Source organism: Aythya ferina (assembly GCF_964211825.1).
Source record: "Aythya ferina genome assembly, chromosome: 8".
In the NCBI taxonomy this organism is placed as follows: Eukaryota; Metazoa; Chordata; class Aves; order Anseriformes; family Anatidae; genus Aythya; species Aythya ferina.
In genome coordinates this window covers 11,945,469-11,971,735 of record NC_140304.1, presented here as the reverse complement: position 1 = coordinate 11,971,735, position 26,267 = coordinate 11,945,469, and the positions used below count along the sequence as shown (strand labels likewise).

General features: G+C 50.1%; 1 protein-coding gene and 1 long non-coding RNA gene across 2 annotated transcripts in view; both read left to right on the top strand.

The window, feature by feature from the left end:
- Positions 1–695: 695 nt before the first annotated feature.
- LOC311440951 lies at positions 696–14,873 on the top strand. Its single transcript, XR_014695669.1, has 6 exons — positions 696–766; positions 2,365–2,697; positions 3,040–3,290; positions 10,793–10,944; positions 12,183–12,356; positions 14,749–14,873. It is a non-coding gene; the product is annotated as an uncharacterized lncRNA (long non-coding RNA).
- Positions 14,874–20,246: 5,373 nt separating this feature from the next.
- The window catches only part of LOC311440495 (uncharacterized protein), a gene marked incomplete at its 5' end in the record, with an annotated part of 47,718 nt that continues 41,697 nt past the window's right edge, over positions 20,247–26,267 (top strand). Inside the window, 2 exons of the mRNA XM_084527496.1 lie at positions 20,247–20,296; positions 22,508–22,635. Of these exons, the coding sequence (XP_084383622.1) occupies positions 20,247–20,296; positions 22,508–22,635 (178 nt within the window). The remainder of the gene's footprint in view (positions 20,297–22,507; positions 22,636–26,267) is intronic.

Below are 26,267 nucleotides of genomic sequence, written 5' to 3'. Positions count from 1 at the left end.
ACAGCTAGCCAGTGCCAGAACCCCTCAGACACGCTCTCTGCACTCAACTTTGGGTGAAAAAAAAGCCACTTGCTGAGTCAGAGGAGGGTTACGGAGGGGTTCAGAGCTGGCAGAGTTTCTCACTAATCTGTTGACTGGGTTTGGATCAGTACCTGAGCAAATGGCTTGAGCTCATCTCTTGTTTCTGAGGTGAATTTTCCTTGTTCTACAACCTCAACTTGTCTACAAGTGTGGTTCTGTGTCACAGTGTAGGATCCCGGGCCAGGTGTGCACAGTTGTCCTATGATAGCTACCATTCAACTTTTATGATAGGACACCTGTAGTGCCTTTATTCTGCCCTTGGTGGTGTTCGTCCATCTGGTGAACCTCCTGGGGACAGGACCTTCTGAGCAGACAGCCCCAGCGCTCTGCACGGCATTTGGGTCTCTTATCTCTACTGTGCTGTGTCAGCTAATTGTAACAAAAGTTTGGTTTAGGCAACAGATCCTCCGTTTTGTGTGTGCGCATGCAGACAGTGTGTACCTCCTCTTGTGGAGGACGTCTCTGCTTGTCTCGAGCCCCTTAGGAGATGGGTTGTGAGCCCCTGAATACAGAACTTTGGGTGGGATCTGCCTGATGAGCAGTGGATCAAGTCATATTGTTCTCCCATTCGCTCCTCTTCCCTTTAGTTGCACGTCCTCTCATGGCACAAAAGAAGATGGACCTAGAAATAAGGTTCTCCAGAGACTGAAGAGCAGGACGGGATGAAAGGAACAGCCTCAGACACGTGAGTCCAGCAGCCTCCTCTTCCACGAGCTTGTTGCATTTGCTCTTTGGGCAGTCAGGTGATTTTGTTCTGAATCCTTCTCTTGACATCTTCCTTTTGAGTCTGTATGAGGACTGGTGTGCAGTATGGGGGAAGTGTGAGCTCTTGGGTGAGCTGCAGAATGCATCCGTGTGTGAGGGAAGCCGCTTCTGGCCAGCTCCAAAGGTGTGCACAGTGGCCTTTTGCTCTTCCAGTTCAGGCATTCTTTCCAACCCGAACTGCAGAGAAACTTAGAAACGGGATTTATTGCCAAGTTTTACCATTTCTGTGTACAATGGCACGCATCGAGCTCTCTGTGGATGTGCTGCCTTACGCAGCTCAGAGCAACAGGGCTGATTTCTTGGCTCTGCATAAAGCAGAGCAATGATCCTAAGCTAACCAGTTGTCCTGCTTCTAACAGAAGAGCTCACGTATGCCTGATGCTGCTTTCCTTCCCGCTACCCTTTCCAGTTTGCTCAGCATTACAGAGTGCAGGATACAGCGGCCAGAGAACGTGGGCAGCACCAGGACCCTGTGCTGAGTCCCACTGCAGCACAACGGGGCATTTCCTGCTCCACAGGGCTCCAGTCTAAAGGGTGAAAGAGTGGGTGGTTGGCAGTAATTGTCTGAAACGCTTCCTGGAATGGGTGCCTGTTAATTTTAATGGGTAAATGTATACATTTATTTTTCGTTTGTGTTGTAGCGTGCATGTAAATGTAGGAACAGCTATACATATGGATGTTACATATCAGGCGTATACAGTCTGCAATATACACGAACACAATGCAGCACTAAATCAGGGGGTTTCGCTTCTCTTAATTACCTAATTATATTGATTTTTACATTCTGTACATCTTGGTTTTATCTGAACTTTACAGAAGGTGTAAGCAATACACATCTTGTCACATCCCATTTTCACACTAGCGCTGTTGCTGTATGAACCATTGCTAGAAATAAAACACGCCTAGAATAGTCAGCCATCTGTCTGGAAAGCACATGCAGTCCCAGATGGCAGCTTCTCTCCCGCTCGCTGGTAGCAAAGTCCTCTGTCTAAGGAACACGGCAGAAATGTGTAACAATTCAGCGGGGATGTGTACAACGTGCAGCCCTCCCCCATGCTGGGCCCCAGGGCCTCCAGCAAGGGAAGAGGAGGGGAACGTGGAGCGCTGCGTCCAGCCCTAGGGGGGCAGGTGCTCGGCTCCCGTGGAGCAGAGAGATCAGCATCAGAGCACGACCTCCACAGCAAGCCCCTCTGCCACCCATCTCTATGTGAAAGAGGTTCCTCAGCCTCTGTGCACTGCACCTTTCTGTGAAAGGAGCGCAGGACCCTGGCAGGTGATGTTAAAGCCTGTTCCCTCTGGTGTTGTGGGACTGTTCAGAGGAGAAACGAGGCTGTTTCTGCTGTAGAGCTGTGTGCTGGGTCTGGGGACGGCTTGGCCACCCAGAACTGACACTTGCCAACCTCAGAGGCTCCCAAGCTGTGTGCACAATCCGTCGAGGAGCCGTGTAGCTGCAGCTGTGGGGTGTGCAGGGGGTGTAATGAGCGGTGCAGTCCTCTAATGTGGTGCTTTCCTCCTCAGGGCCTCTGCAGGAGCACCAGATACCCACCTGAGCAGCTGCTGATTCGTGCAGCCCCCAGAGCTGAGGGTTCTGAGCTCTACCCATTGCATTCACGTGGTCAGAGGGAAAGACAAGAAACAGCAAGAAAAGGTCCTGCTGCGACTGTGCAAAGGTTCAGCCTGTTTTGGAAGCAGGAGAAAAACAACCACTCCTCTCTTCCTCTTGGAAGTAATTTTGCCTTTTGGCCCAGCCTTTGCAAAATGAAATTTTGAAAGCCTTGCTGAGCTCGGGAGCTGGCGGGAGCCATCATCCAGCCAATTCATCATCACAGAAGCCCGGTGTCTAATAAGCAGGTAATGAATGCACTAAGTGTCCCCACCTTTAACTTGCTCGTGTGCTTCTCCACAGAGGCAGGCCCAGGCTGCAGCTGCTGGCGAGGAGACGTCACTGTGCCTGCTTAGCAGATGATGTCAGGCCTGCAGGAACGATAACTCTCTGGCTTTCCTCTCCTGGCCGCCCTGCAGCACGTGGGGAGGGCAAAGTGTGGGGTGGGGGGAAGAAGTTTTGTGGGCAGTGGGGCCTGTCTGATTCATGCAAGTTACGTGGCAGGTTGGGGCAGGGCATGGATAGGGTTTTACTTTGTCATATGAAGCTTTGCATCTTTGGTAGAGGTGCTAAAATTGTTGTCTTTCCAGGTTTTGTCCTACACGTGTGAGGTGATGGGCAAAAGATGACCAGAGGAGGACGCTTAGGAAGTACAGAGTATGTTGAATGGAGATGCACAGGGTGATGCTCCCCCTGAGAGGACACCTGTGGGGCACAGCGTGGTGCCAGGAGGACCTTCTGACAGCAGGGACCAGCCCAGCAGAGCAGTCCCAGTGGGACTGGGACCAGTCACAGCCAGAGGAGGACGTGGGAAGGGCAGGAACCGAGGACCGCCCTTAGAGTGAGTAGGACCTGCATGGACATAAGCTCTGGGACAGCCCCTTGTGACTGACAAGCCCTTGCTGTCAGTCTTTTAGCTTCCCTGGAGCTCTTCCCGAGGCACCTCACCAGTTTGGGGCGAAGGTGCTGCTTTCCCTGGGCTGCTTCGTGTCTGTCCGGGCTCAAGCAGAAGGTCGTTATCGCAGGGCCCCGCTCAGCAAAGCAGGGAAGCCCGTCCCTATTTGTCACCGAGCGTCAGGGCCTTGGAGGTGAATCAGATGCACTGTATTAATAGATCTAATCATCGCAAGCCTTGGTTGTGCCTTATGTAGCAATCTGTTTCCTGGCTGACAGCGTGCTCGCTGCTAGCAGGAGGGAGAGACGGAGGAAGAAGCATCGCCCGTCCGCAGCTCCGCGGGGCAGGACCTTGAAGGTGGCTGAGCCCAGTTTCTTCTCGCCTCTTGGGTGGGTGAAATCCCGGCCTCGTGGCCATCCTGGGCAAAGCCGACAGGAACAGGGCACAGCCAGGCAGGCTGCTGGCTTTTGGACAGAAAACTCCCCCTGCTTTTAGGATGGAGGTTTCTCTTTTTCATGGGTATCCTGGAGAAAGAGGTCTGCTTCTCGTTTTAGCCTGCTTGGCAGCCCCTCACTTTGCGTTTCTCTTTCTTGCTAGCGCTGGTGCTGCTGCTGGCTGGTGTTTCAGATCAGCCTCAGATCAATAGGGAGCACTTGCTAGCATCATATTAATTGAGCCTTCTGCTTAGAGCCCTTGTGCTATTGATTGTAACAGTAACTTCAGCTGGAATTTGGGAAGCAGTTACTTGAAGTCTAAAAAATGAGAAGAAAGCAGAAACACTGGGTGATTGGATTGACTTCGTTTCCAGCAGATTACACTGTAATAATTGCGTGTGTCCAGTCTGCTTTCATTACTTGTCCCTCCAATAAAAGCACCAGGAATGCTTTCACATTTCGATATGCAGGATTATGGGGCTTGCTTGGAGCAAGCACCAGAGTACACTGGGCAGGAGCAATATGAGAGACTTTATCTTAATAACTGGCAAGGAGATACCCACTCACCCTGCTGTCTGCCCCATTCACATCCTTTTCTTTGCTTTCCTTCCTCTTTAAAGAAAAAAAAAAAAGAAACAAAAATGCCAATTACTGACTGAGAACATGAATTTTTCATTGACCTCCTGTAATTCCCCACAAAGCTGAGGAGCCTGGAAGGTAATGAAATGAGATTTCTTCAAAGAACAAATGAACGGGAGGAGATGACTGGCTGAGCTGAAAGCCCGGTGAGATGCAGGCGTTTTCTAGGGCCTGCCTTTGGGGTGAGGGAAGGACAGAGATGCTCTGGGGTGAGGAGGGATAAGCAGGGGGCAGCTGGAGGGTGGCTGGAGGCTCATTGCACATCTTTGCTTTGCTCCCAGGGTGAAGGTAACACGCTCCCTCAACAACCGATGAGACTATGAGATGCTGTGGGATACCCTGAGGCTTTGGGGCGGTTTTAGTGTGAGCGTGCAGGGCTGTTGTTGTTTTTTTTCTGACACACAGCCTTCTGCTGTCCCTCTGGGTGTGGGGTGAAGCATCCCGAGTGCACCCAACCCGAGGGTGCTTTGGCTGTCAAACCTCTTGGCGTGGTTGGCAGAGCTCTTTGCAGAAGGGCCCTGCTTTCTCCTGGCTCCAAGTCAGCTGGGGTCTTGCCACCTTCCTGCACACCATGGTGGGGCTTTCTAGGATTGATATTTCCCATATGCTTTTTTTTTTTCAAAGCTCCCCACAAAATCTGCTCTCAAACTCATTTTTTATTTTTTGTAAAAGCCCCCCCGTTTTTTAAAAGGTGCTGTCAAGCAGCACTTCTTAAAATTCATGGTGGATCTCCTCCGCCTGACTCTATTACCCAATTTAAATACACAACAGCAAGAGGGGTTGAATGCTACTATGTTAACATGGTGCCAGAGACCTCCATGAGGTTGTTTGTTAAAAGCAAATTGTACCTGTTAAGGGGCTGGGAAGGGGAGCACAGCTGCTGTTAACTGCTTTACCAAATTGACTCTGACTCATTCGTTTCAAATGAAAATTGAAATGCTTTTGACTTCTTCTTTTTCTTCTTTTTTTTTTTTCATCCTTCCAGTGGCAAATTTGCTTTACTTAACGCTAAGTGGGGATCATTTCTTGTGATTACTGAAAAATGCATCATAACTTTTGATTACGCTGCTATTAAGGATGCAGAATGGCAATTGCTGCTGCTCGCAGAGAGGGAGAGAGAGGAAACGCTGCTGGAAAAGCTGGTGTAACCCTTTGCTATGCTGAGTGCAGTGGAGATGTCACCGCTGTAGGTCTGGGGCCACCGGCTGATGGGGCAGGACCTAGGGGTTAAATTCAGGCTGCCTGCAAGCAAGCATGAGTGCTGCTGATCCCAGAGGGCTGAGGGGAGAGCTGGAGTGCTCTGGGTTCCCTGCAGGGAGCCTTCTGCAGGGGCTGACAGACCTCTCTTTAAAGGGGGACACCTTGGGAGCATGGGTGGAGAGGGATGCAGGAGAGGGACTTTGGAGAGCTCAAAGACAGCCTCCAGGGCTGGGGAAGCTGGTGCAGGGAGATGATGGGGGTGAGGAAGGGCAGATTGCTTTACAAGGAGTTGTCTTTCGTTCCTCATGCAGAAGTTTCTTGCGTTTCTTAGGCACCCCCTGCTTTGCCAAAGGGAATATTTGCCTTCCAAGGTGTCTGAAGACCTGTAAGATCTGAGTAGAGAGCCAGGAGATGGAGTTTGTGAGATAACTGTGTGCACAGGCTGGGCAGCACTGCTCCTGCAGGCGGATGGGCTGCAGATCAGCACCAAAGCCCTGACCTCAGGCTGGGTGCCAGCAAAGCTGGTGAGAACATTGCAGGTAACGCCTCCTTGGGTGGGAAAAACACACAGGGCTACTGCAGAGAGCCTTTCCCTGGCCTTGGTGAAGTGCAATCATGTTTTATTTTGCTGCCTAGCATGGCGGGCTATAAACAGAGCCTGCATGCAGTGGTGTAAACCTGTGTGTGTGTCCAAGGTTGCAGAGGACTGGGGCAGTTACCTGCTTGGAGTCGAGGAAAGGACGGGCAGCAGATGAGAGGGGCCACTTTGAGGCAGGACATTCTGGTGACCGATTGCTTAAGTGCTGCTCTTTTATGGCTCCTTTCCAAGGGGTCTTGCTTCACTGTTTTCACCATTTGTTTTGTAGCTTTCCCTGCCCTCCGAGTGCTTCAGTCCTGTTTTTTTTCACTGAGAACTACATTTCCCAGAGTTCCTGTCCTTAAAGGACCGAAGCGCTGTAACAAACAATACCGAGCAGCCTCGGGAGAGACATAACAAGAGCAAGAAATGTTAGAAGTGAGACTGCTCTTAAATAGTAAGCACAGAAGAGCAACCATGGCAGATAAAGGTTTAGGAGATGAGGCTGTCTTAAGAACCCTTTGTGCTGCTGTCCTTGTTGCTGTAGGGGATGGCGTGGCCAGCTGCAAACAGCTGGTTCTTCCTCCTGCCTGCAAATAGGGGAGCTGTTAGTGGGAGTGCAAGCACAGTCCCAGGAGTTAACTGGTCTGTGTTTGGAAGTGAGCCTTGTTCGGCTCTTGGCAGACTCAGGAAGATGTTTCTGCCCTGACTGTACCTCACACTGCATCACACAATGGGGCAAGTTCGGAGAGGACCTCTTAATCATTCTGTGGCTGCCTGTAAGCCTCCTAAAAACAGGGTCAGCAAGGCTGGGAAAGCTAAAGGTCTAGCAAGGAGGCAGGGAACAACCTGCAGAGCTAAAAAGGAAGAAATGTAACTGCTGTTAGTGCTGATGAGACATCATCGGCCTGTATGGAGAACTGTGATCTCTGCTTTTCCTTCTTCTCTGAGCACCAAACTGAGCTAGATGGCAGACAGCCTTGACTGGTCTATCCAGTGAAATCTGATACACAAATATATGAAGGAGCCTGCTTTTAAAGAACGGGCAGCTGTTTTAATTGGTTTCTTAGCTAGGAAGCTCTCTGCGTAACTCCCCAGCTCACCACCAAGCCTGTTTCCAGTTGGAGAGAACCTAAACCACGGCCAGGTTGGGCTTGGCTTTGTCCTGGGAGCAGGAGGATCCTCGTGGCCGGGGGCTGTGGCTGGCAACACGCCGGAGGGCCACCCAATCTCGGCGTTCCCAGAGCTGCATATTATACACACTTACCCATCCATATATATCTGGATATGTATATATATAAAATACATATATATATTTTTTGCTGGCAGCTGAGATAAAAGGGATATAATGAAAATGTAAACGAAAAACTTTACACCAGGCATGGCCTGACAGAGGGAAGATTGATATCCCGTGATGCTTTGTCTTGATGAGACAATGAAAAATAACCACCACGGCAGCTGTGTCAATATCAGACTTGGTAATGCACCACTAGCTGTGGGTTTTTATTTAATCCGCTTTGCTTTAAGATGATAACGGTTGTTACTTTTCAATGCCTGTCTGTCAGCACCCTGGCATTGCAATATTCCTCCGCAGCTTTGCGAGCGGGTTTCATTTATTTTAAAATACCATTTCACACACTGCTGACTTTTAACAGTGTTCCATGTGAGTTTGGGAGATTGAATAGTGACAGAAACAACACTTTTTATGAGAATACAGAATATTAAAAATGGGGCACAATATACAGATGGCAGTTTTCACTACAGCTTGTTTTTTTCCCCCCAACCTGCTTCTGCTACTCAGCTTCCCACTGAATGCATTTGTAGTAACACCATAAATGTCACTTTCGCTGACTGCCTTTTGGCATTTTATTTAAATGGGAATTCGGCTCTTGCTGCTGCCACCACTGCATTGAGCTCGTGTTTTGCAGGAGCGCCGCTGCGCGCGGTCCTCCTGCATCCGGCGCGTTTGTCATCAGCTTGGCTCAGGGGGCTGCCAAAGCAGCCACCCCAGCTGTGCCAGCGGGCTGGGGTGTGCATCTGTACGCACCTGTGTGTCTTTGGGAGGACCCAGGATGGTCACTGAGGAGCTATCCAAGCGTGCTTTCCACGTGGTGAGACACTTTCCTTTCTGCTTGGCTTCTCTAAGGCTCTCCTCTTGCCAGCAAAATGCAAAATCGCTTGCTGCCGCGATGGCACCAAGAGGCAGATGATATCGGGAGTTAGTAACTATTGGTTTTTAACTCCTGGGGCTCTTTTGGCTGCTTTCTGCCTAAAAGCTGGCTGATTGCTTTAGCTCGGTTGCTGTGGTGTTGAAGGAGCCCTGTCCCCTCCAGGTTTCCTGGGGCAAATAGCGGCGGAGGCTTCCCGCAAGGTGTCACAGCCACATGACAAATCCCGCTGCGGGCCTGGCTGCTGCTCCTCTAGCCGTGTAGATCTCAAAGACTCGGTGTATGAAGATGGGTGACAATCCTTGGCAGTCCCGATCCATCCTTGTGACAGGAGCTGCTGTTCTTGGAGTGCTTTCCTGGAGGACCACATAGTCTGAAAAAGGAACAGGGAAGGAGCTAAAGTGAAGACTTGCTTAGGTTTGCACCCCAAAACATTTCTCTCAGGGCAGCTGGAAATGACCAGCGACCTCCTGAAGCATCTCTTCTCTTGGGAGCAGGCAAGAATTTTGCTGCCTTTCTCCCCTTAGAGACCTCTGAGGGAAGGGACTGTCAGCTGCTGCTTGTGTCCTGGGTGCTGTGGGTCACCTTGCCAACCTGAAGCATCTGTGCTCCCTCCCTTTGCTGCTGCACAGCAGCTTTTTGAGCTGAGATCCTGTAAAATCAGGACTCTACCCAGCAACCCGTCAGCTAGAGCTGTGCACGTCCCTTATCAGCACACAATTCCTTCATCATGGGGACAAAAAGCTGGGACAAACCTCATCCATGTGTTCCTTCTCCCTCTTCCTGCTGCCACAGCCCTACTGATAGCCTGTCCTCTGTGATAACTCGCTATCTGCTCTAATCACAGCTGCTGGAGGAACGGGTTGCACTCCTGTCTTCATCTTCTTCTAACACTTTGAGACTCCAAAACATTTCTGAAAACCTGTAATTGCCCCATTCCCCTTGTTTTCTGCTTGCCTTTGGGAGTGTCTGAGCGTCTGAACACAACTGGGCTGGAACAGTTCGGCTGAATTGTAGGGGGTGATTGTGGCCGAGCTGGGAATCCTGCAGTCTGATGAACATCAAAATGTTTTTGTTTGAAAAATGGAAATACTTGTTTTGCTTAATATGGGAAAGTGGATTTTTAAAAATGATTTTGCCTTCATTTGTCATTTTGAGATTATCAGTGGTTGCAAGGAAGTGCAACCTACTTTCAACATGTGTACCCTATAGCGGTCCTTCAAGTCACCAAATGCTTCGTAAGGTTGCTTTTAGATTTGGAAGATGACAGATGTAGGATTGTAATTTTGATCTCTGTAAAAATGCTTTTTATTTTAACCTTTGAGCTTCAGGCTCATTGCACAGGTATACGGGGACATTTCTATAAAATATAACGACCGGAAACAATATTGTTTCCTCTCTCCTTTAATATTTGCAGTTACAGATTCTGTTATTGCAGGACTAAGTGCACCTGCGTGTCTTCAGCCCTTCTGGGAGGCTGGAAATTTGTCCTTTCCGATTCCACTGGGGCACAGCTGCTATTTCTGGCTTTGTAGGTTGCAATGGCATCAGACTCGCAAGTGGTGATATTTTAATGTACATAAAGCTGTTTTCCGCTGCAGGCTGAATCTTCTCCCCTCTTGGCCCCAAGGGAGCATGTAGCAGGGGGTGGGAGGAGCAGGATGAGCCATTACTGAACAGGTTGACTTTTTGAAGAAAATGTGAGCTGTTTGAAAATGCTCTTACATGTGCAATGTTCCAGGCAATCCTGGGAGATGGATGAGCAGCGAGAGTGCAGGTGAGGCAGGCAGAGGCACAGGAGAAAATGTTGCTTTCATGTCTCTGTCCCAACAGGAATAATTTCCACATAAATAGCACCTCTCTGTTATTTAACACTTAAATCATCAAAGTGTCCATCAGCGTGGGGCTCTTTTGTGCGGGTGCTCTACAAATGTAAAAGTGTGTGAATGGGGAAGCGTGGGATGGTTTATGGCTCTTGTTCTAGGACAAGGAAATGTAGTGGGTGACCTCTCTGGAGCCCTTACACCCCATCATCTATTCATCATCTATCGGGACCGTTCCTCGCTGCACCAAGTTTATCATATATATTTCATCAGGTAGGAGCCTGGTGCCCACAAATCAGATCTATGGCGTGGTTTGCTGGAGCTAACCTAAGGGAACTAAACTGTCCTCCTGGTCTCTGGGTAAAATCCCTCAAGTGCAATTCTGAACGTGACGGCGTCGTGTAAGTCAGTAGTAATGCTCTATTTGCATGATCTCCCTGAAAAAAAACGTGTGTGTTTTTAACCTGATTCCTTCTGGATTCCTGGGAGACAACAGGGCAAGATGGATAATGGGGCTAACAGCCTTCATTGTGAGGCTGATACCAGCTCCTGAATGCTTTAGCCTTGCTCTAGCATTTCCTAAAAAGGTTGCTTTCTTGTTTTCCAGGGCCACGGTGTCTGCATGGTGCACGCAGATGGTTGTCAGTGCTCGTTCAGAGGTTCCCCAGCCTCACCTGGCATGGCCCTGCAAGGGGATGCTGCTGGACTCATCCTGCCACGTGGGACTGGCTCCTCACAGCCCAGCAGAGCAGCTCCTTGGTGAGAACTAGCAGAATGCAGTAATTAATCTGAGACGAAAAAAGAAGGCCACTTAATAGGCCCTACCTCTACATGTCTCATTTGTTTTCCGTGGGGCTGGGCAGTGACACCCCATGTGAAACAGATGGGGAAATGCAGCAGGTAAGGGATATTGTTAGAGCTGGGTGAGTTGTGGTGCTGTGGGAATCGTGGGTCACGTCTGCGTCTCAGCTGTGCACATGAGGAATGTGCCTCAGTGATGGACTGCGTGCCTTGTGAAGCTGTCTCTTAGCTCCCAGCATGGCGTTTCTGAAGCTTCAGGGAATCAGGAGGAGCACCAGGCAGCAGGATTTTCTAGGACAAACTGAAGTGATGCAAGGTAGTGTCCTTGTTTTGAGCTCTCTCCATCAGGAGGTGCAGCTTACCTAGGTAAGGTGGTTACAATGGCTCCCCTACATCTTGCAGGTGAACATTTTTTTTTTATAGCCTGTCTTGGTTTTCTTGCCACACAAAGGCACTGTTTAATTGCTAAGGTTGCACGTTCTCCTTGGTGGAGCTGTGGGATTTGCCCTCTGGCTTATTTGTCCAACAGGAGGCAGGATTTTAGCACAGAACTACTGGTGGGAGGCTGGGATTTCTGAAAGTGGAGCTCAGCATGCTTTCTGCCTTGGCTGCTGGATTTGTGGGTACGGGATGACCCCGACAAGCTTCATCAGACGTTTCTGGCACCGATCTGATGAACGAATCTGAATCTGATGCCTCGATCACTCTGGCTGCCTTGTTACTTCTGCTTGTCCATCCCAGCCCCTTTGATACAGAGCCCCATGTGTTGGTATTTTCCACAAATATAGTTCAAGACTCTTTGGAGGTCCTGAGCCAGGTAGTGACTGTGTTTGGCTGTGTGGTGGCAGCAGGGATAGCCAGCAAGCTGTCTGTGCAGAAAAGTCAGGCACCTTCCTGACCTGCAGGCGTGCAGCTGCACCGCTGGACCCCGGCTTCTGCAGGGGATTGTCAGAGGGCATTTCCTCTTTGCCTAGTGGTTTTGTTCTCTCTCCCAGCAGGATCTGTTCAGGTGCACCCACTAAGTCAATTCACCATCGCTTCCAAGGATTTAGATTTGCATTCCCACAATATATGGGAGGAAGGACCTGGTTTAAAGCTCAGTGTTCTTAGCCTTAGCATAATGCTCTTGTGTTTCCAGGGTATTTCCACACCACCTAAACAAGCTGTCCTCTGTTTTGTTTTCTTTCCACAAGTAGGAATGGATCATGCCTATCGCTCATCTGCTGTGTGCTGCTGGGCATGGTGCAGTTGGCTGGTCTGCCAGCCTGTCCATATGCTTTGCTGAGAGTGATTTCTGCTGTCCCTGTGAGGAGAAAACTTTGTCCAAGGAGCAACAGCAGCCATTGGAGTATGGAAAATCACAGAAGGAAGTGAGTAGGTCCCAATTGCCTTGGTGCTGACTCCTGTTGGCTGGGGTGGGTGCAGAGTTGGGCTCTCAGGACCACAAACAAAATCAATTCAGTATGCACATAGGAAGAGTGGATCTAGGGAAGGATATTGTTCTTCCCTGCCCCAGGCTGGGACCTATTCTAGCACTTTTGGGGCAAGAGGTGGCAATTTTGTTCCAGACCTGGTTCTGTAGTTGCTGTTTTCTGTCTCCCTTTGCTTAATGCTGCCTGATTTTGCTTGGGCTCTAGAGCTTGTGGCCCGTAGATGCCATGCCTTGAGGAAGGGTGAGAAGAGCTGTGAGGTGGAGCCTGAGCCAACCATGGATGGTCAGAGGGCTGGAGGGACTGGGATAATCCACAAAAGGAGCCTGTGTGTTGTGTTTGTCAGGGGAAGGAGCTGTAGGGAACTGCAGCAGCCCCATGGCCATGAAGGGCTGGCAGGTCACCTGTGCGAAGTGTTTCCTCCTCTGCACCTTGCTCCCCAGCATCCCAGAGTAAACTTCAGGCTGGCTGGCACAGCTCCGATGTGCGCACAGACAGCCTGCAAGAGGTCTGAGCTGTGCTGCAGGCAGGGGTTACCAGTTCTCCGTTGTGTACCGTTGGGAGTTTCTAGCACTTTCATCCTTTGTTCCAACGCTGTTATTATTATGGATAGCAATATAGGTACCTGGTAACTCTTTCGTGGCAGTTACTGTTTCAGAGGCTATTAAGCTTGCAGATGAACAGTTCTTTGTCTAAGTTAGCGCCTAATCTTTCACATGACAATATCTTCAGAGCTATGCCCATCTGGAGGCTGAGGCAAAATCAGATTCGCTTTCTGTTAAAACTGCAGATTTGGAGAATTACACTGTGTCAGCAGGGGAGGGGGGGAGAGATTTTTGGTAAGAAGATGAAGGAGATGTGGATACAAAATGGCAGCATTAAATCTTTGTCAGGGGATTTTAGGAGGGATAATGTCTTGCTACATAAAAAAAAAAAAAAAAGAAAAAAACACCAGGGAGATAATGGACATTTATGTGAAAGGAAATGATACATGATTTTTGAGCATGCTGGAATCTTCCCCGGGTAATGGACTACTTGTTCAGATGTCGTCTTTTAAGTTCGTTAGCTTTGTTCCACCCTCCACTTGGTATTTTAATATATGTTCTAAAACACTACTTGCATTATATTTCTGTCCCTGTGTTTGAAAATATTGGCTGGGACAGTTTTAGTTACCCTTGTATTATCTCCTGCTTGAGATTTGAGTATTAATATGATTTGGAGGATGAAATACAGGTTCACATATTTACCATGCTGCTCACTGTAGAGCTAGGAAATTACTAAGTTGACACCTTCCGTTTGTCTCTGTTTTCAGTTATGTGTGATGTTCCCTGCCAAATGGGGGTGAGTTATAGATGGGAACTGTTGGGGTTTTAATCTTTGATGCTGCATGTTATGTGCAGAGTTTTTCAAAGGGCTCCAATTCTGTTTCTCGGATGAGAGTTTTGCTGTAGAAGTGAGCTTAGGATGGAGAAATGCACGCCCCTGGCAGTCCTTGGACCTCTCAGTCGCCCTGTAAATATTCTCTTGTTTTTTTTTTTGTCTTGCTTCCTTGTGTTCCTTGATCCTCTGTCTGCACCCGCCTGCCCCTCTAAGCAGCTTGCTGGAAATCGCAGCAGTGCTCCTGGAAGGAGAGGTCTGTTTGCTCGGTGCACAGAACTGTGGGGCTGCATAGATGGGATGATGCTTGGAGGGCATTACACAGTGGAAGATTGCAAACAATTCCTGAGTGTGAATAATTTCCCCTGCCATCCTCCCCTTTGTGGTTTCTTTTTCTAGCTTGATTATGTTCAGATGACTTTAAAAAAAAATAATCTCCCCAAATGCTGTTTTGTATTCCCACTTGATCTCTTCATACTCACGAATCCTGTTTTCTCATTGTGTTTTCGTTGTCTACTTTAATTTTTATTAATATGAACAATTTCTAAATGGTGTAGCAAGGTCTTTTTATTTCTTCCGTGCTTTTGTTTTTATTAAAAGACAACTTGTAAAATACTTGTAAAACGCGGTGCAAAAATGCCCTCATAATTTCCAGTTCTGCTGTATACGTCTTTCACTGCAGTGACCCTCTGACCAAATAATATCTGCAGCCACTTAGATATCCTCATTATAACCATTAGGTTAAATACTGAGGACAAAATGTACATGCTGTACCTTAAGTTTCTAATCACAACGGAGAGTTCAGATTGGTACTCTTTTTTTTATTGTAAGCAATTCAGTTTCTTTTAGGTAGTTAATTGGTTCTTTATTTATCTCTCAGCCTCTTTTTTTACTCTTTGTTTGTGAAACCTCTTATCCTCTACATTTCAGTGTTATCTTTTTTTTTTTTTTATAGACGAAAATGTGCAGAAATTCTACAGAATGCTTGTTTTCGTGGAGATTTTGATCTAAAAGTCATTTTTCCATTGCAATGAAAAATCCCAGCCAGCAAGCATGTGTAAATGAATCTGAAACTCCAGCTGAGCTCTGAGTCATGACTCTAAGTCCTAAGGTGAGAAGAGGGGCCGCTGAGGATTATGTGGGGGAGTGAAACTTAAGGAAAATTGCATTAGAGACTTTCCGTTTGTTTGCCTGCTGGTTTCAAGGACTTCAGAGCCACAGAGGTTAGAAACTTGTAATTATCCTTTAGCGCGATCATTGTGACTCTCATGTGATCTCTTGCTACCAGCAGCTGAAGATTGGAAAAACCTCCTAAAATACTGTGAGACAAGGAAATTAAGAGGGTTTAGGAATGTTGCATTACACCCCAGAACTTCCATCTCTTTGGAAGTGCTGGGGAACTGCTTTTTCATGGGTATGACCTTGGGTTCCAGGTGAAGAGGGCTCAGACATTTGTATGCATGGAGTTGCTGCAAAGCAAGCTGTTTCGTGCTAAAATGTGAGCTACACAGTTTCACTGTGTACTTAAATGTAAGATATGGTGTGTTGGCTGTCTAAGAAAAGTCTCGTAAGCAGGGGAATCTGCAGCTGAGTGAACTGAACGTGATATAACATTCCTGTCTAGCTGGGGAGCTGGAGGCAGGCATGGGCACACCAGCCAGCAACCGTGATTCTAGTTTAATGCCTGAACGCCAGCCTTGTAATTGGAGGTTGCCAAAAACCCATCTGACTTTCTTTGGGCGAAGGAGGAGGGTTTCGAGTGTTGAAGTGCCCATTTGATTGAGAAGGTGACGCTGGGGACACTGGTTTATTATGGACTGCCGAGGGCAGGAAATGCCAGGGCTAAACTTTAACCTTTCGGAGTCGAACAGAGGTTGTTTTTCTTTCCAATCAAATTGAGGCCGTTCAGGTCTATTCTGAGCTGTAGGCTCCAACCTTGAGAAACTTATTCATTGTGGGTCACTAATTACAGGCGGGAGGGAGGGCTGACATACCTCTCCTGGGAGATCTGGTAGAAAGGTCACACGCAAAACAGTTAGGGAGAAATATATTTGTTTCTTCTGCAAGGCAGTCGTCTGGGACGTGAGCACTCCTGTGCTCATTTAGCAGGGGTGTTTATTGATGGTGAAATTAGCCCGTGGAAGTCTGCTCTTGTCATAACTTTTTTGTGAAGTGTTGAGTATGGCTTCGCGTTCCTGCCAACGGAGAAGCTGTGCTGAAAACATGGCAAATGAGTCCTCGTAAAAATATTAATCCCAGTCCCGAGAGGGTTTGGTTTTCTAAGAGTCCGAGTATCAGTGCTGGGGAAATAAGTCCTCGTAACTCAAGGAGTTTGTCTCAGCACTTGTGGCAAGTCAATAAAGATGTATTAGAGGAAAATAATGATGGAATTGGTGTAAGGCTGGGAAAAATCACAGTGTGGCATTATTTTACAGAGGGAACAGTAAAAGCAGTACTCCGGGCTGCCCATGGGAGCGGAGCTGCCTGGCTGTCCCTGTGCCCGGGGCAGGACAGCCTGATGTCCTCCTGCACTGCCCAAGTGTCCCCATGGCCCTGGGCAGGTCTGAGCCTCATGAGGGAGCAGCTGAGACTTTCAGGGGACCTGCCCTGTGTCCCTGAGAGCTTCCTACGTGGTCTCTGCAGCCTCTGCGGGAGCTTCCTCTTGCATGTGTAAGCCTGGGGTGGAGAAGCTGGCTTGCAGTCACTCGTAGCCCCACAGGGAGCAATGAACACTTACGTTAGCTGTGCTTACAGCACGTTATTCCTTAGCTCTGCACTTACACAGCACCGCTAAGCACCTGCTAATGCTCTGGAGCATTTTTAACCATGCATAGCTTGATTAAATAAAAACGGAGCCAGATATGCAAGGAAAATGTGGCTGCGTTCAGGCAAAATCCGTGTGCCTGTAGCTAGATGCGGGTGACCGTAAGTGGGTGTTCTGTATCCAAGCCAGCTCCTGGTGATAATGTCACTCTGCTACCTGTGATTGTCATTGTTGGAACTGGGTAGGGCAAATGCTCCCTCCAGGCATTCAAAATTTCCTTGCTGCTTTACAGAGATTAAACAAAAGCAAGGGATGTGGCTCCTGATCACAAGCAAGTCTCTTTGATTTACAGCCTTGTGGGCAAGAGCAGAGCGACTTACAAACACTTGGAGAGCAATTTATAGAGGAGCACAACAGCAACAAAACGGCTTTGGAGGCTGCAAGGTGCTGATGAAATGCTTCTCTTGTACACCGTTCCCACTGGGACCCCCTCTTGTAGCTACTGTGTACGTTGTTGGAAAATCCCCGGGCTTTTTGGAAGGGTGTACACAAAGGGCAGGTGGCCCCAAGCTCGTAGGGGAAGGGTTTTTTTCCCTGGCAGTGCCCTGATGCTGGGCGCAGCCTGTCCCTGGGCTCTGCTGAGATGGGACGTGCTGGTGAGGCTGGGCTGGGGACGTTCCTGGCTGGGAGGAGGCCACCTGAGCTGCACGTGAGGGCCAAGGCGAGAGAAGAGCATCGCTCTAAGTAAATTGTCAGCCGCCTTTCTGTGTGTCCTCCCCTCGCTCCTGCTTTCTCCTCACCGACATATCAGCGATGTTTATTAAGAGATGACAAGTCTATCAGGCCTCATAAGCAGCCTTTCACAAGGAGGAGATCTTATATCCAGAGAGCATCATCAATCTTGTCTCTGCTCTGCTCTTCTGAGCAGCTGATAGCGAACAAGGCTCCATCCTCTTCCCCCCTCCTTCCCACCCCTTCCCCTCTCCTCCCCTCCACCAACCCTCTGCAGCACAGCGGGAGCCAGCAAAAGAGAGATTTGATTTGCATAAAGTGTGTCTGGTAAAGAAAGGGAGGAAGCAGGGAGAAACCCAGCTTCTCTAAGAAACCAGCTCTGCTCTGTGGAGGCATCCCCCCGCTGCCCGTGCCGGGCATGGTTTGGGGTCGGGGTGAAAGGCACCCTGATCTGCTGCCCGCAGCTGAAGGCTGGCTTGCTCCAGGGGGGAAATGAGCACTGAGCAGGGTCAGCAGAGAGGCAGAGAGCAGAAAATCACCATCCCTAGCTCAGAATGATGCCGCACCGGTGGGAGCAAGGTGTAGGAGCGAGGCTGCAGTCCAGCTGTGGCCTCGTGAGCGTGCCTCATCACTGCTCAGATCTCTGGTGGCACATCCATGCAGTGCAGCAGGCTCAGCTAAGGGCAGTGGCCGCTGCCTGTGAGCGTGGGCTGGTGGAAAACATGTCCTGTGCAGGGCAGATTGGTAGAGCAGCTGTATTGTTATCCCCTAGCATGCAAAAAGAAGGGCCAAATCCAGTGCAAGGGCTTATAAATCCCACCTGAGAGCAGGAATCGTCACATTTGTTTCCATGTCACAAAATTCATTGTGTCTTACATTTTTTTTCTTATTTTTCACGTTTAATATTGGTGGTGAGCTGATGTGTTGGAAAGCTGAAGTTCCTTTTTCCTCCCTGAACAAACCGGGTTTCCAGTTCCCTCCTTTTCCTCCCTGTTTCCCCCTTCTTTCCTTCCTTTTTTTCCCCTTCCCTTCCTCAACTCTGCTTCTATCAAAAGACCCTGCCTACCGAGGACTAGATTCTGTGGGTAGATCCCCTCCCAAAAAGCTAAAAAGATTTTTATTTCTCGGTGTTTCCAGGAGTTTTTGAAGCAGCGTTTCTAGCAGTGAGAGAGGGGGCTGGATGATCGGTGAGGGAGGTGGGTTTTGGGTGGTGGCAGCTGCTTGCACAGCTTTCCCTGCCGAAATCCTGGATTATGTGGATTTGATAAAGGTGATTTTGCAGCTATCAGGCTTGCAAGCGTGGGACAGAAACGTTGACAGGTTACGGTTAAAAAAACTTGTGAAAACTTGCATATCTGGTTTGTTTTCTTCCTTAGACTAAAAACTGTAGACGGTGCCCCAGATACAATCTGGATGCACCTCGCCACGTTTTGCATAGACAGACAATTTCTGTTTGAAGACTTATCAGGAAAGCTGGTAATTTCAAAGGGCTCCCATTAAAACTTTATGATGGGAAATTGAACACAAAGCTCGCAGGATATTCAAAGCATAAAAACTAACCCTGTGTGAAATTCCCCACCGCTCCCTCTAGGAGGATGTGTACTTCCAGAGGAGGAGGCAGGAGTTTATGCTCCATTTTAAGACTCCTTGAGCACAGCCCCAAGCGGGAGGGCAGAACAAGCCGCCTGTGTAACAGATCCTCGTGGGACATGCGCTGGAAAGAAATACGAGGCTTTCTTGGAGGCATTTGAAGTCTGATCTTGGTCCCTTGAGCTCGGTGGGAAAGCTGTTAGTGTGCACGGTGCAGCCGTGAGCGTGATGAGAGCTGAAGGGGTGCCGGGAGGACCGTGTGGCTTGGCATATGTATCTGTGCATCAGCGCTCGGAGCCCAAATTGCCTCGCAACTGTGAACCAGATTTGAGCTTAGTCAGGTTGAGCAGAGCTTTGATTAGCCACCCAAAAGCTTGCAGCTGTCCTCCCTGCCGCATTCCCCGGCTATCCCATGAGATGCGCAGACTGCTTTGGGATGAAGCAGAGGATGAAGTGACTCTTAAACATTTTGCAGGAATGCGGTCTATAATTTGGTTTGTACCAAAACACGGCTGAGGCAGAGAATCAGAAAGGAGAGAGAAAGAGGCAGAAAATGGCTCTGAAATAAAATTAAGCTTAAAAAGCCTGTTAGAAAGAAAATTATTTGCATTAACTGGTTAGGCACAGAGGAATGGCAGGAGCTGAACCAAGATCCATATGAGTCAGGCTGCTGGTCGTGATGGTTCCAGCCCAGTGTTTTAGTGGAAGGTGGAGGAAATTGTAGGGCAGGTGGCAGTGGTGGTGACTCACTTCCCTTCTTCTCGCTGTCTTTCAAAGGTCAGTTGAAGCCCTGGGGTATACGTCCCTCCCAAAACTCTGTAGCGTGATGATTGTCATTAAACTTGCTGCTTACAATATGCCAACATTACCCTTTTAATGCGTACACGTTCCCCTCCTGTCCGCTGTCTGCAGCTGTCTGACACATCTTCCCTCCGCCTGGCGCTGCCCTGCGCTCCCCGAGCCCAAGGGCACTGCACGTTGAGCTCTGCTTGCTGGGCTAGAGAAGCACCGACTGCTGCTGCAGGTTTTGGGCAGTCTGTATTTTTCCAGAGGAAGCTGGTAGTTACCTGCTGGAGGCAAAGGTTGCTCGTTCCTGGCTCCGTGGGGAGAGCCGGGCTTGCTGCAGCCTGCGGCATCCCTCTCCCCGGAGAGGTGAGCTGTGTCCCCGGACAGTCCCTTGGCAGGCAGAGGGTGAGGTGGCTGGAACAGATCCCCTTTTGCTCTCCAGCTCTCTAGTTCAGGTCCAGCTGCTCATTTCTCCATCAAATGGACTGAGTGGCTCAGCCCCTCGCAGACAGCCATCCATCAGGGGCTCGCACGGCCTCGCAGCACAGGCATGGCTGGGGAGGGGGGCAGCAGCAGCTGGAATGACCTTCCTGAGAGCTGGAATGACCTTCCTGTCCTCTGGGATCTGCAAGTGGGCAAAGATCACCTCCAGGAGAGGCTGCTGGAGAAGCAGATGAAGGAAACCTCCAGCTGGGGCTGCTGGGGGGCTAGAGGAGGGGGCTGCAGTCGCTGATGCTGTAGGTTTGCCAGCTGCAGGGACACCCTGGCTTTTTTTTGAGCTCTCCTGGGACAAAGTTTCTTGGGAAGTGCTTCTGGTGCAGAAGTTGGTATGGTCTCTAAAGCTTCTCCCCAGCTGCCACGTAGCATCTTATTACATTTTCTTGTCTGTTCGTGAGGAAGGGGCTGAGTTTCCCCCACCACTTTTTGTCACCTCTGAAGTTCACAGCGGTCCTGGAGAACCCCCTTCCCGTGTTAGAGATGCCACAGCATCGAGCAAGCCAGCTCGGTGGCTGCCTTGCGCTCCTCCTCTGAAGCTGGAGCACGGAGCTGGGGCTCTGGCTTCAAACACCAGCGTGGCTGCGGTTGTGCTGTGGCTGATGGGCCCTGCAGCCATTAATGAGCTCGCAGGAGCGCTGTGCCTCACGTCTGACCGCGGAGAGGAGCAGCTGCAGCCTCCAGGAGAGCCCATAATGAGGCCAGGATCTCCAGCACGGGGCCTGCTTTCTGTCAGCTCTTGGAGGAGACCGTGGGTAATTACCTCTCCTGTCTGCTCCTCTCCGCTGCCGGCTTCGCTTCAGGTTCAAACGCTGCCTGACAGGGAGAAGGGCTTTTAGATACATAATTTAAAATTCCGATGGCATGTTGTCAGGTCAACATGCTGCAACATGGGAAGAGATTTTACATCATAAGGACTCCGGTGTCACTCTTGGCTACGTGGCTCGCCCGGCGCATTTCTGCCTGTTTGAGGAGCCCGCGGTGGGCGGATTTCTGCCTTCCTTGGGGTTTCCTTGCTGGGGGGTTTTAGGGTGCCTCCTCTGCAGGCCTTCGAGGTCAGTGGTGGTCCCTGCAGTCTGGTATCACACTGGGGATCAAGCAGGCTGCTTGGGTTTATTTAACCCCTTGTACATGGAGAGTGCACCTTGGTTGTAGGGATGGGTTTGTGGGGTGGAAGGAGGGGACAGGGCTCTGGGGTCAGCGCTGTGGTGGGGCACAGTGGGGACTGTCCCCGGAGGCCTGTGAGGAGGCGGGATCCCCACAGGAATGGTGGCTGTGGTGGGCTGAGGTCTCCTGTGTGTTTTATTTGGGGTACAAGGCCCTGCCCACGATGGCTGTGGGGCAGTGTGGGTCCCTTCAGGTGGGGCGTGTGGCGCTGAGGCGTGGCTCTGCAGGCAGGCCTGGATTTCAGCCATGTCCCTGCTCCTTCCTATCACCTGCCTTTGCTGTTAAAGGCTGAGATGCTGTAGTGACCTCCTGTGTGTGTGTACACGTCTATAAAAGCGTACAGGCCCATTTCAGCAACAGAAAGTGTTCTGGTTTCTCCTTTCTCCTCTCCCCGCCGTCTCAGGCCTCAACGCGTGGCTCAGCCACCAGGCTCTCGTCTCGCTCCTGCTTCTCCGTGAGCCCAGGGCACGAGGCCTCATGGTATGTGTGACATTCCCTGCTTAGAGACGTGGTGCTTGGCTTCCTGGGCTCGGGGCTGATGGCACAGTGTCCTGTAGCTCCCCGGCACTGGGATAGATGGTTGCTGTCCTCTGTTTTTGGAGGCTGGGCCTGTTCTTGTCAGCTCAACAGAAAAGCCTTTTGCTGCAGCTGGCCTAAATACTGTAGGAAGACCTTTTGTAAGGTTCAGTATGATGTTTTGTCAGTTTGTGTGCACAATCTTGGCTTTAATAGGTTTAAATCTGTGCTTTAATCAGCCCCTGCGTCTCCAGCCTGTGCTTTGAGAGCCAGCTGATGTACGCTTTGCTGTGCCAAGGAGCGTCCAGCAGGAAGGGCATTACCTGGCCATCAGAGGGAAGGATCTAGGCATAATCTCTTCACCTGCCGTTGGTAGGACTGGCGAATTTCTGCTCTGCAAGGACACTTCTCATATGCTGCATTTTGCTCTCCCAAAGCCAGCACAACTGCCTGGCTGTTTTGCATGACAGCCTTGCTGGAAAACAAACCTAATCAAATAGCAGGGTCTGGCCTTGAAGTGGCCTGAGAAAATGTTCCTGCTCTGTGATGACCAAGGGACCTAACTTCTGGATAATTATCTACTTTTCTTTTTTTCTACTAGGCTAGAAGAGAGCAAATCTAGTGTGATTCCTGCTGAGCAGACCTTGGTAAAGCAATGACACAGATCTGCAGAAAAAGGAAGAGCCTGGGTGGAAATTAATGCAGAAGTGGCAGACACAGGTGAGTGTGTTAAGCTAGGGGAGCAGGGTGGGTCTGTGCTGCCTGTGAGCCAATGCAGGTGGGACGCAAAAGGTGAGTGATGGCCTTTGCATGCCTGAGTGCAAAGGTTCAGCTTCAGTCTTGATGTTTTTTGTTGTTTGGTGCCCGCCACCTCCCCTGCCTCTGCATGGTGTGCTGGGCGTGCACTGCAGCATCCGCAGCCAGCTGTGTGTCCGTGACTGGCTTTCTAGTTGAAAGTCAAGGTTGAACACGCACACCAGGCACACCTGCGCTGGAGCCAGGGTGGCAAGGTGGACAGCACTGCAGGGGAAAAACATTCTCCAGCAGTAAGGTCCCCGCAGCAGCCTGGATTTGGGGCTGTGTTTAGGAATGAGAGCAGGGTAGTGCCTCTGCCTGAACTGAAGAGAGGCTGAAACCTGATTTGGAGAGGGCATCCCAGCCATAAAGCAAATGCCTGGGATTTGGGGGTTGGTGTTTGGATTTGTTAGTGTTTTTTTTTTTTCTTTTTATTTTTTTTTTCCTTTCTCCATGACTGTTACCCTTTCAGCCAGGAGGTGGCTCTGGAGCACGCTGTGGAGCTGGGCACATCTCAGCGTGCAGTAGCCAAAGCGACAGGGAGAATCTGTGACCGTCACCAGTTTACAATGGAAGGCAGATGGCCTTTCTTCTAGCTTCCAGACGGGATGCGTGCGTGTCCTCTGACACACATATGCAGAGGCAGCTTCGATGCACTTCCAAATGCTCCTGACACTGTGTGCTCTGATGCAATGTTTAGGAAGTGGGGAACATGCTTCTGGTGCTGGTAACATAAGCTTGGCTCAGGCTGTCCTTTGGGAGCTGGGGGCGACTCCAAACACGCGTCATACCAGATGTAGGCTGTTCTCAAGAGCTCCAGACCTGCAGAGAAAGTTGTTGTGCAAGGCAGCCCTTCTGAGCTAAGAGGGAGCTGTCTTTGTGCTTGCCACAACCCCCAGGGGAAATGTAAGACAAAAGGGGCAAAGCAAGGAAAAGCCTTGACAGAAGAAGCACACAGGAGCATAACTGCTATCTAGGAAGGCAGTAGCAGGCCAGGCTTTGTGCCTGAACTGATGTCTGGGGCATACAGGGCTGCTAAATCTAAAGGACTGGCTTTGTGTCATCCTTGGGCAATAGTATGCAGGAGAACACGTGATATCTGGAAAACTCTTGACATTTAGTCCTCCTGTTTGTGAAGAGCAACATCATGGTAGCCCAGGGCTCTTCTCACGGTTGAAGCCTTGGGATGCCCTGGAATCAGGGAGTCCCTGCTCTTCTGTTAACACTGCGGTGTGACTCCTCAAAGAAGTGGAGAAGTTGGCAAACAAATCCACAAAACCCACCAGAGGCACACCCTCATGTATACTCCCAGATGTGCCTCCTTTAGGTGGCTTCTGAAGAAATTTAAAGGAATTAGCTCTGGAAATCTAACTTACTGTGCACTTCGCTGTTTCCTTGGAGCTCAGAGAGGGACCTTTGCTTGCAGAAACTGGAATTTGCTTTTTGAGGAGCAAGGAGGATCGTGGAAACCAAGCAGGCCTCAACTCTTCAAAGGACATTTAAGAAACAGGCCGAGAGCTTCCAAGGACCAGAACAGAGAGGTGCTCATTTTGTTTAGTGGAAGCACCATTTGGACTCCATTTGGGAGATCAGGTAGGGGATGAGGAGAGAAAGGGCTGTTAGCTGAGAAGTTGCCCCATGACAGAAGGGAGATGGGTGTTGTGGTGGGCATGGGGAGGCTTGGAAGGAAGCGTGGAAGCGGGAGACCGGGCTGTCCTGGCAACAGAACCGTGAGCTTTCAAGGATTTTGAAGTTTCCCCTTCCCAAACCTTTTGATTCCAGGGACCTACAAATGTCAAGGCAAACACTCGCCTGCACAAACAGCAAACTCTGTCCCTGTGCTTGGCTGCGCAGAAGAAGATGGAAGAGAGGAGATGGAAGGAGACTGCTTACGTGTGGGATGCTTTTGGTGCTCTCTGTGTGCTCCCAAGGCCTCGTCTCCTCTGACAACGGTGCTGGGTCAGGACAGTGCCCTGGGGGCGCTGCCTTTGCTGGCTGAACACAGACAGGGACAAGTTGTGCTCAGCATCGCTGTCAGCTGGTTGCAGGGAGCCCTGTGGTCTGGCACTGGCATCCTTATTGCCAGCTGCAGCGTTATGCTGCTGCAATTAGCGGCTGATTTGTGTGTGTGCCCTGCTCAGGGTCCGTGTCAGGTGGCTGTCATCGAAACCCACACCGCAGGCCCTCGGACAGGGCGCGTGAATTCGCCTGGACTCCTGGAAGTGACAACCTGTAGCAAGCAGAGGAGGGCAGAGCACGCTCGCTTAAAGCACGCTCTTATGGAAATGTGTAAATGCAGAGCCAGTGCTGCTCCTGAAGCAGTGGTAGCCCTGTGGGCTGGCTGGGGGCTTGACACAGACGGTGCTGCCCAGGAGAACATCTGACAAAGCTTGGTCTCTTTATCTCCAGCGCCCCAGCTGTGCTGTTGGCAGGGCAGGCCAGGCATTCGGTGCCCTTTCCGATGGCTGGGATGTGGTGGGAGCCTTGTGCTGGCTTTGTGGGCTCGGAGATAAGTTCAAAATGATTTGATTTGCCTGCTGACCCGCAGGAGTCTGCGGCACAACCGAGGGCTGCAGCTGAACCTCAGCCTCCTCTGCCGATCGCCCCACGCTTGGCTGGGAGCCAGCAGCTGCGGATGGGCCCTGCTGTGAGGCACTGATTGCTCTTCATACCCTATTTATGGAGGCGAGAGGTGAAGGAAGAGCAAGAGTAAGGGTTTTAATTGAACTCCGCACTCTCTGCTGTCTACTGGCTTGCAGTATGCTTCCAGTGCCAAGAGTAGAGTGAAGAAAGAGTTTTTTTTTTTTTTTTTCAGCATTGCTGCTCACAGCCTTCAGTCTGGAAGGAGACTTTGTTGTTTTGTTTTTCCTTGTGGCCTACAGGGTAAGACCCACCTCTGCGGTCTGAGAACTTGCAGGCATCGAACTGAAATCCAAACTTGCTGCCGAATTTCAAAGTGCGCGGCGAAGCCTGTCAGAGCTCGGGAGAAAGGGAAGAGATTCCCCAGGCTCCAGGTGAGGGGCAACTGTAATTCAGCCTGGGTTGCTGGATGCGGAGCCCGCTGTGGGCTGTTGGAGGAACACGCGCTCTGCTAGGGTTAAATGCTTACATGAAATCAATAGAAGTTTTATGGCCACCACGTGACTTTGGCTGGAACTCTGCCACCCGTAATAGAAGCTGTGTTAGGTCTCCCCCCTCCAACTCCAGGACAGATATATTAGTCTAGACAACTGAGAAATAGTGGTATATGGGGAGGCTGCGTTTTCATTATGTAAATGGAGCTCCACAGAAGGATTAATTGATTATTCAGTTACTGTGGCTCTGTCTTGGATGTCCTGGCAAGATGAGAGAACCTGATGGAAGCTCTCCAGTGATGCTGTGTGGTTGTACAAAGGAGTCCTTGAGCATCGCCTGCTCCCCTCCAGACAAAGCACAGCACGTTCACGTTGCCCTCCCTGCGAGGGGACTTGCATCCCAGCGTGGTGAGGGTGTTCCTGTGCTTCGTGCATGGTCCGTGTGCTGGTACGGCCAAAAGACTTCTCAGCAGCACCTCTGCCCCCTCCTTGACGCGCCGGAGGGCACGGGGTGTTTTTGTAGGTAAGCAAGCAGGGCTGCCACATCTTTATAAC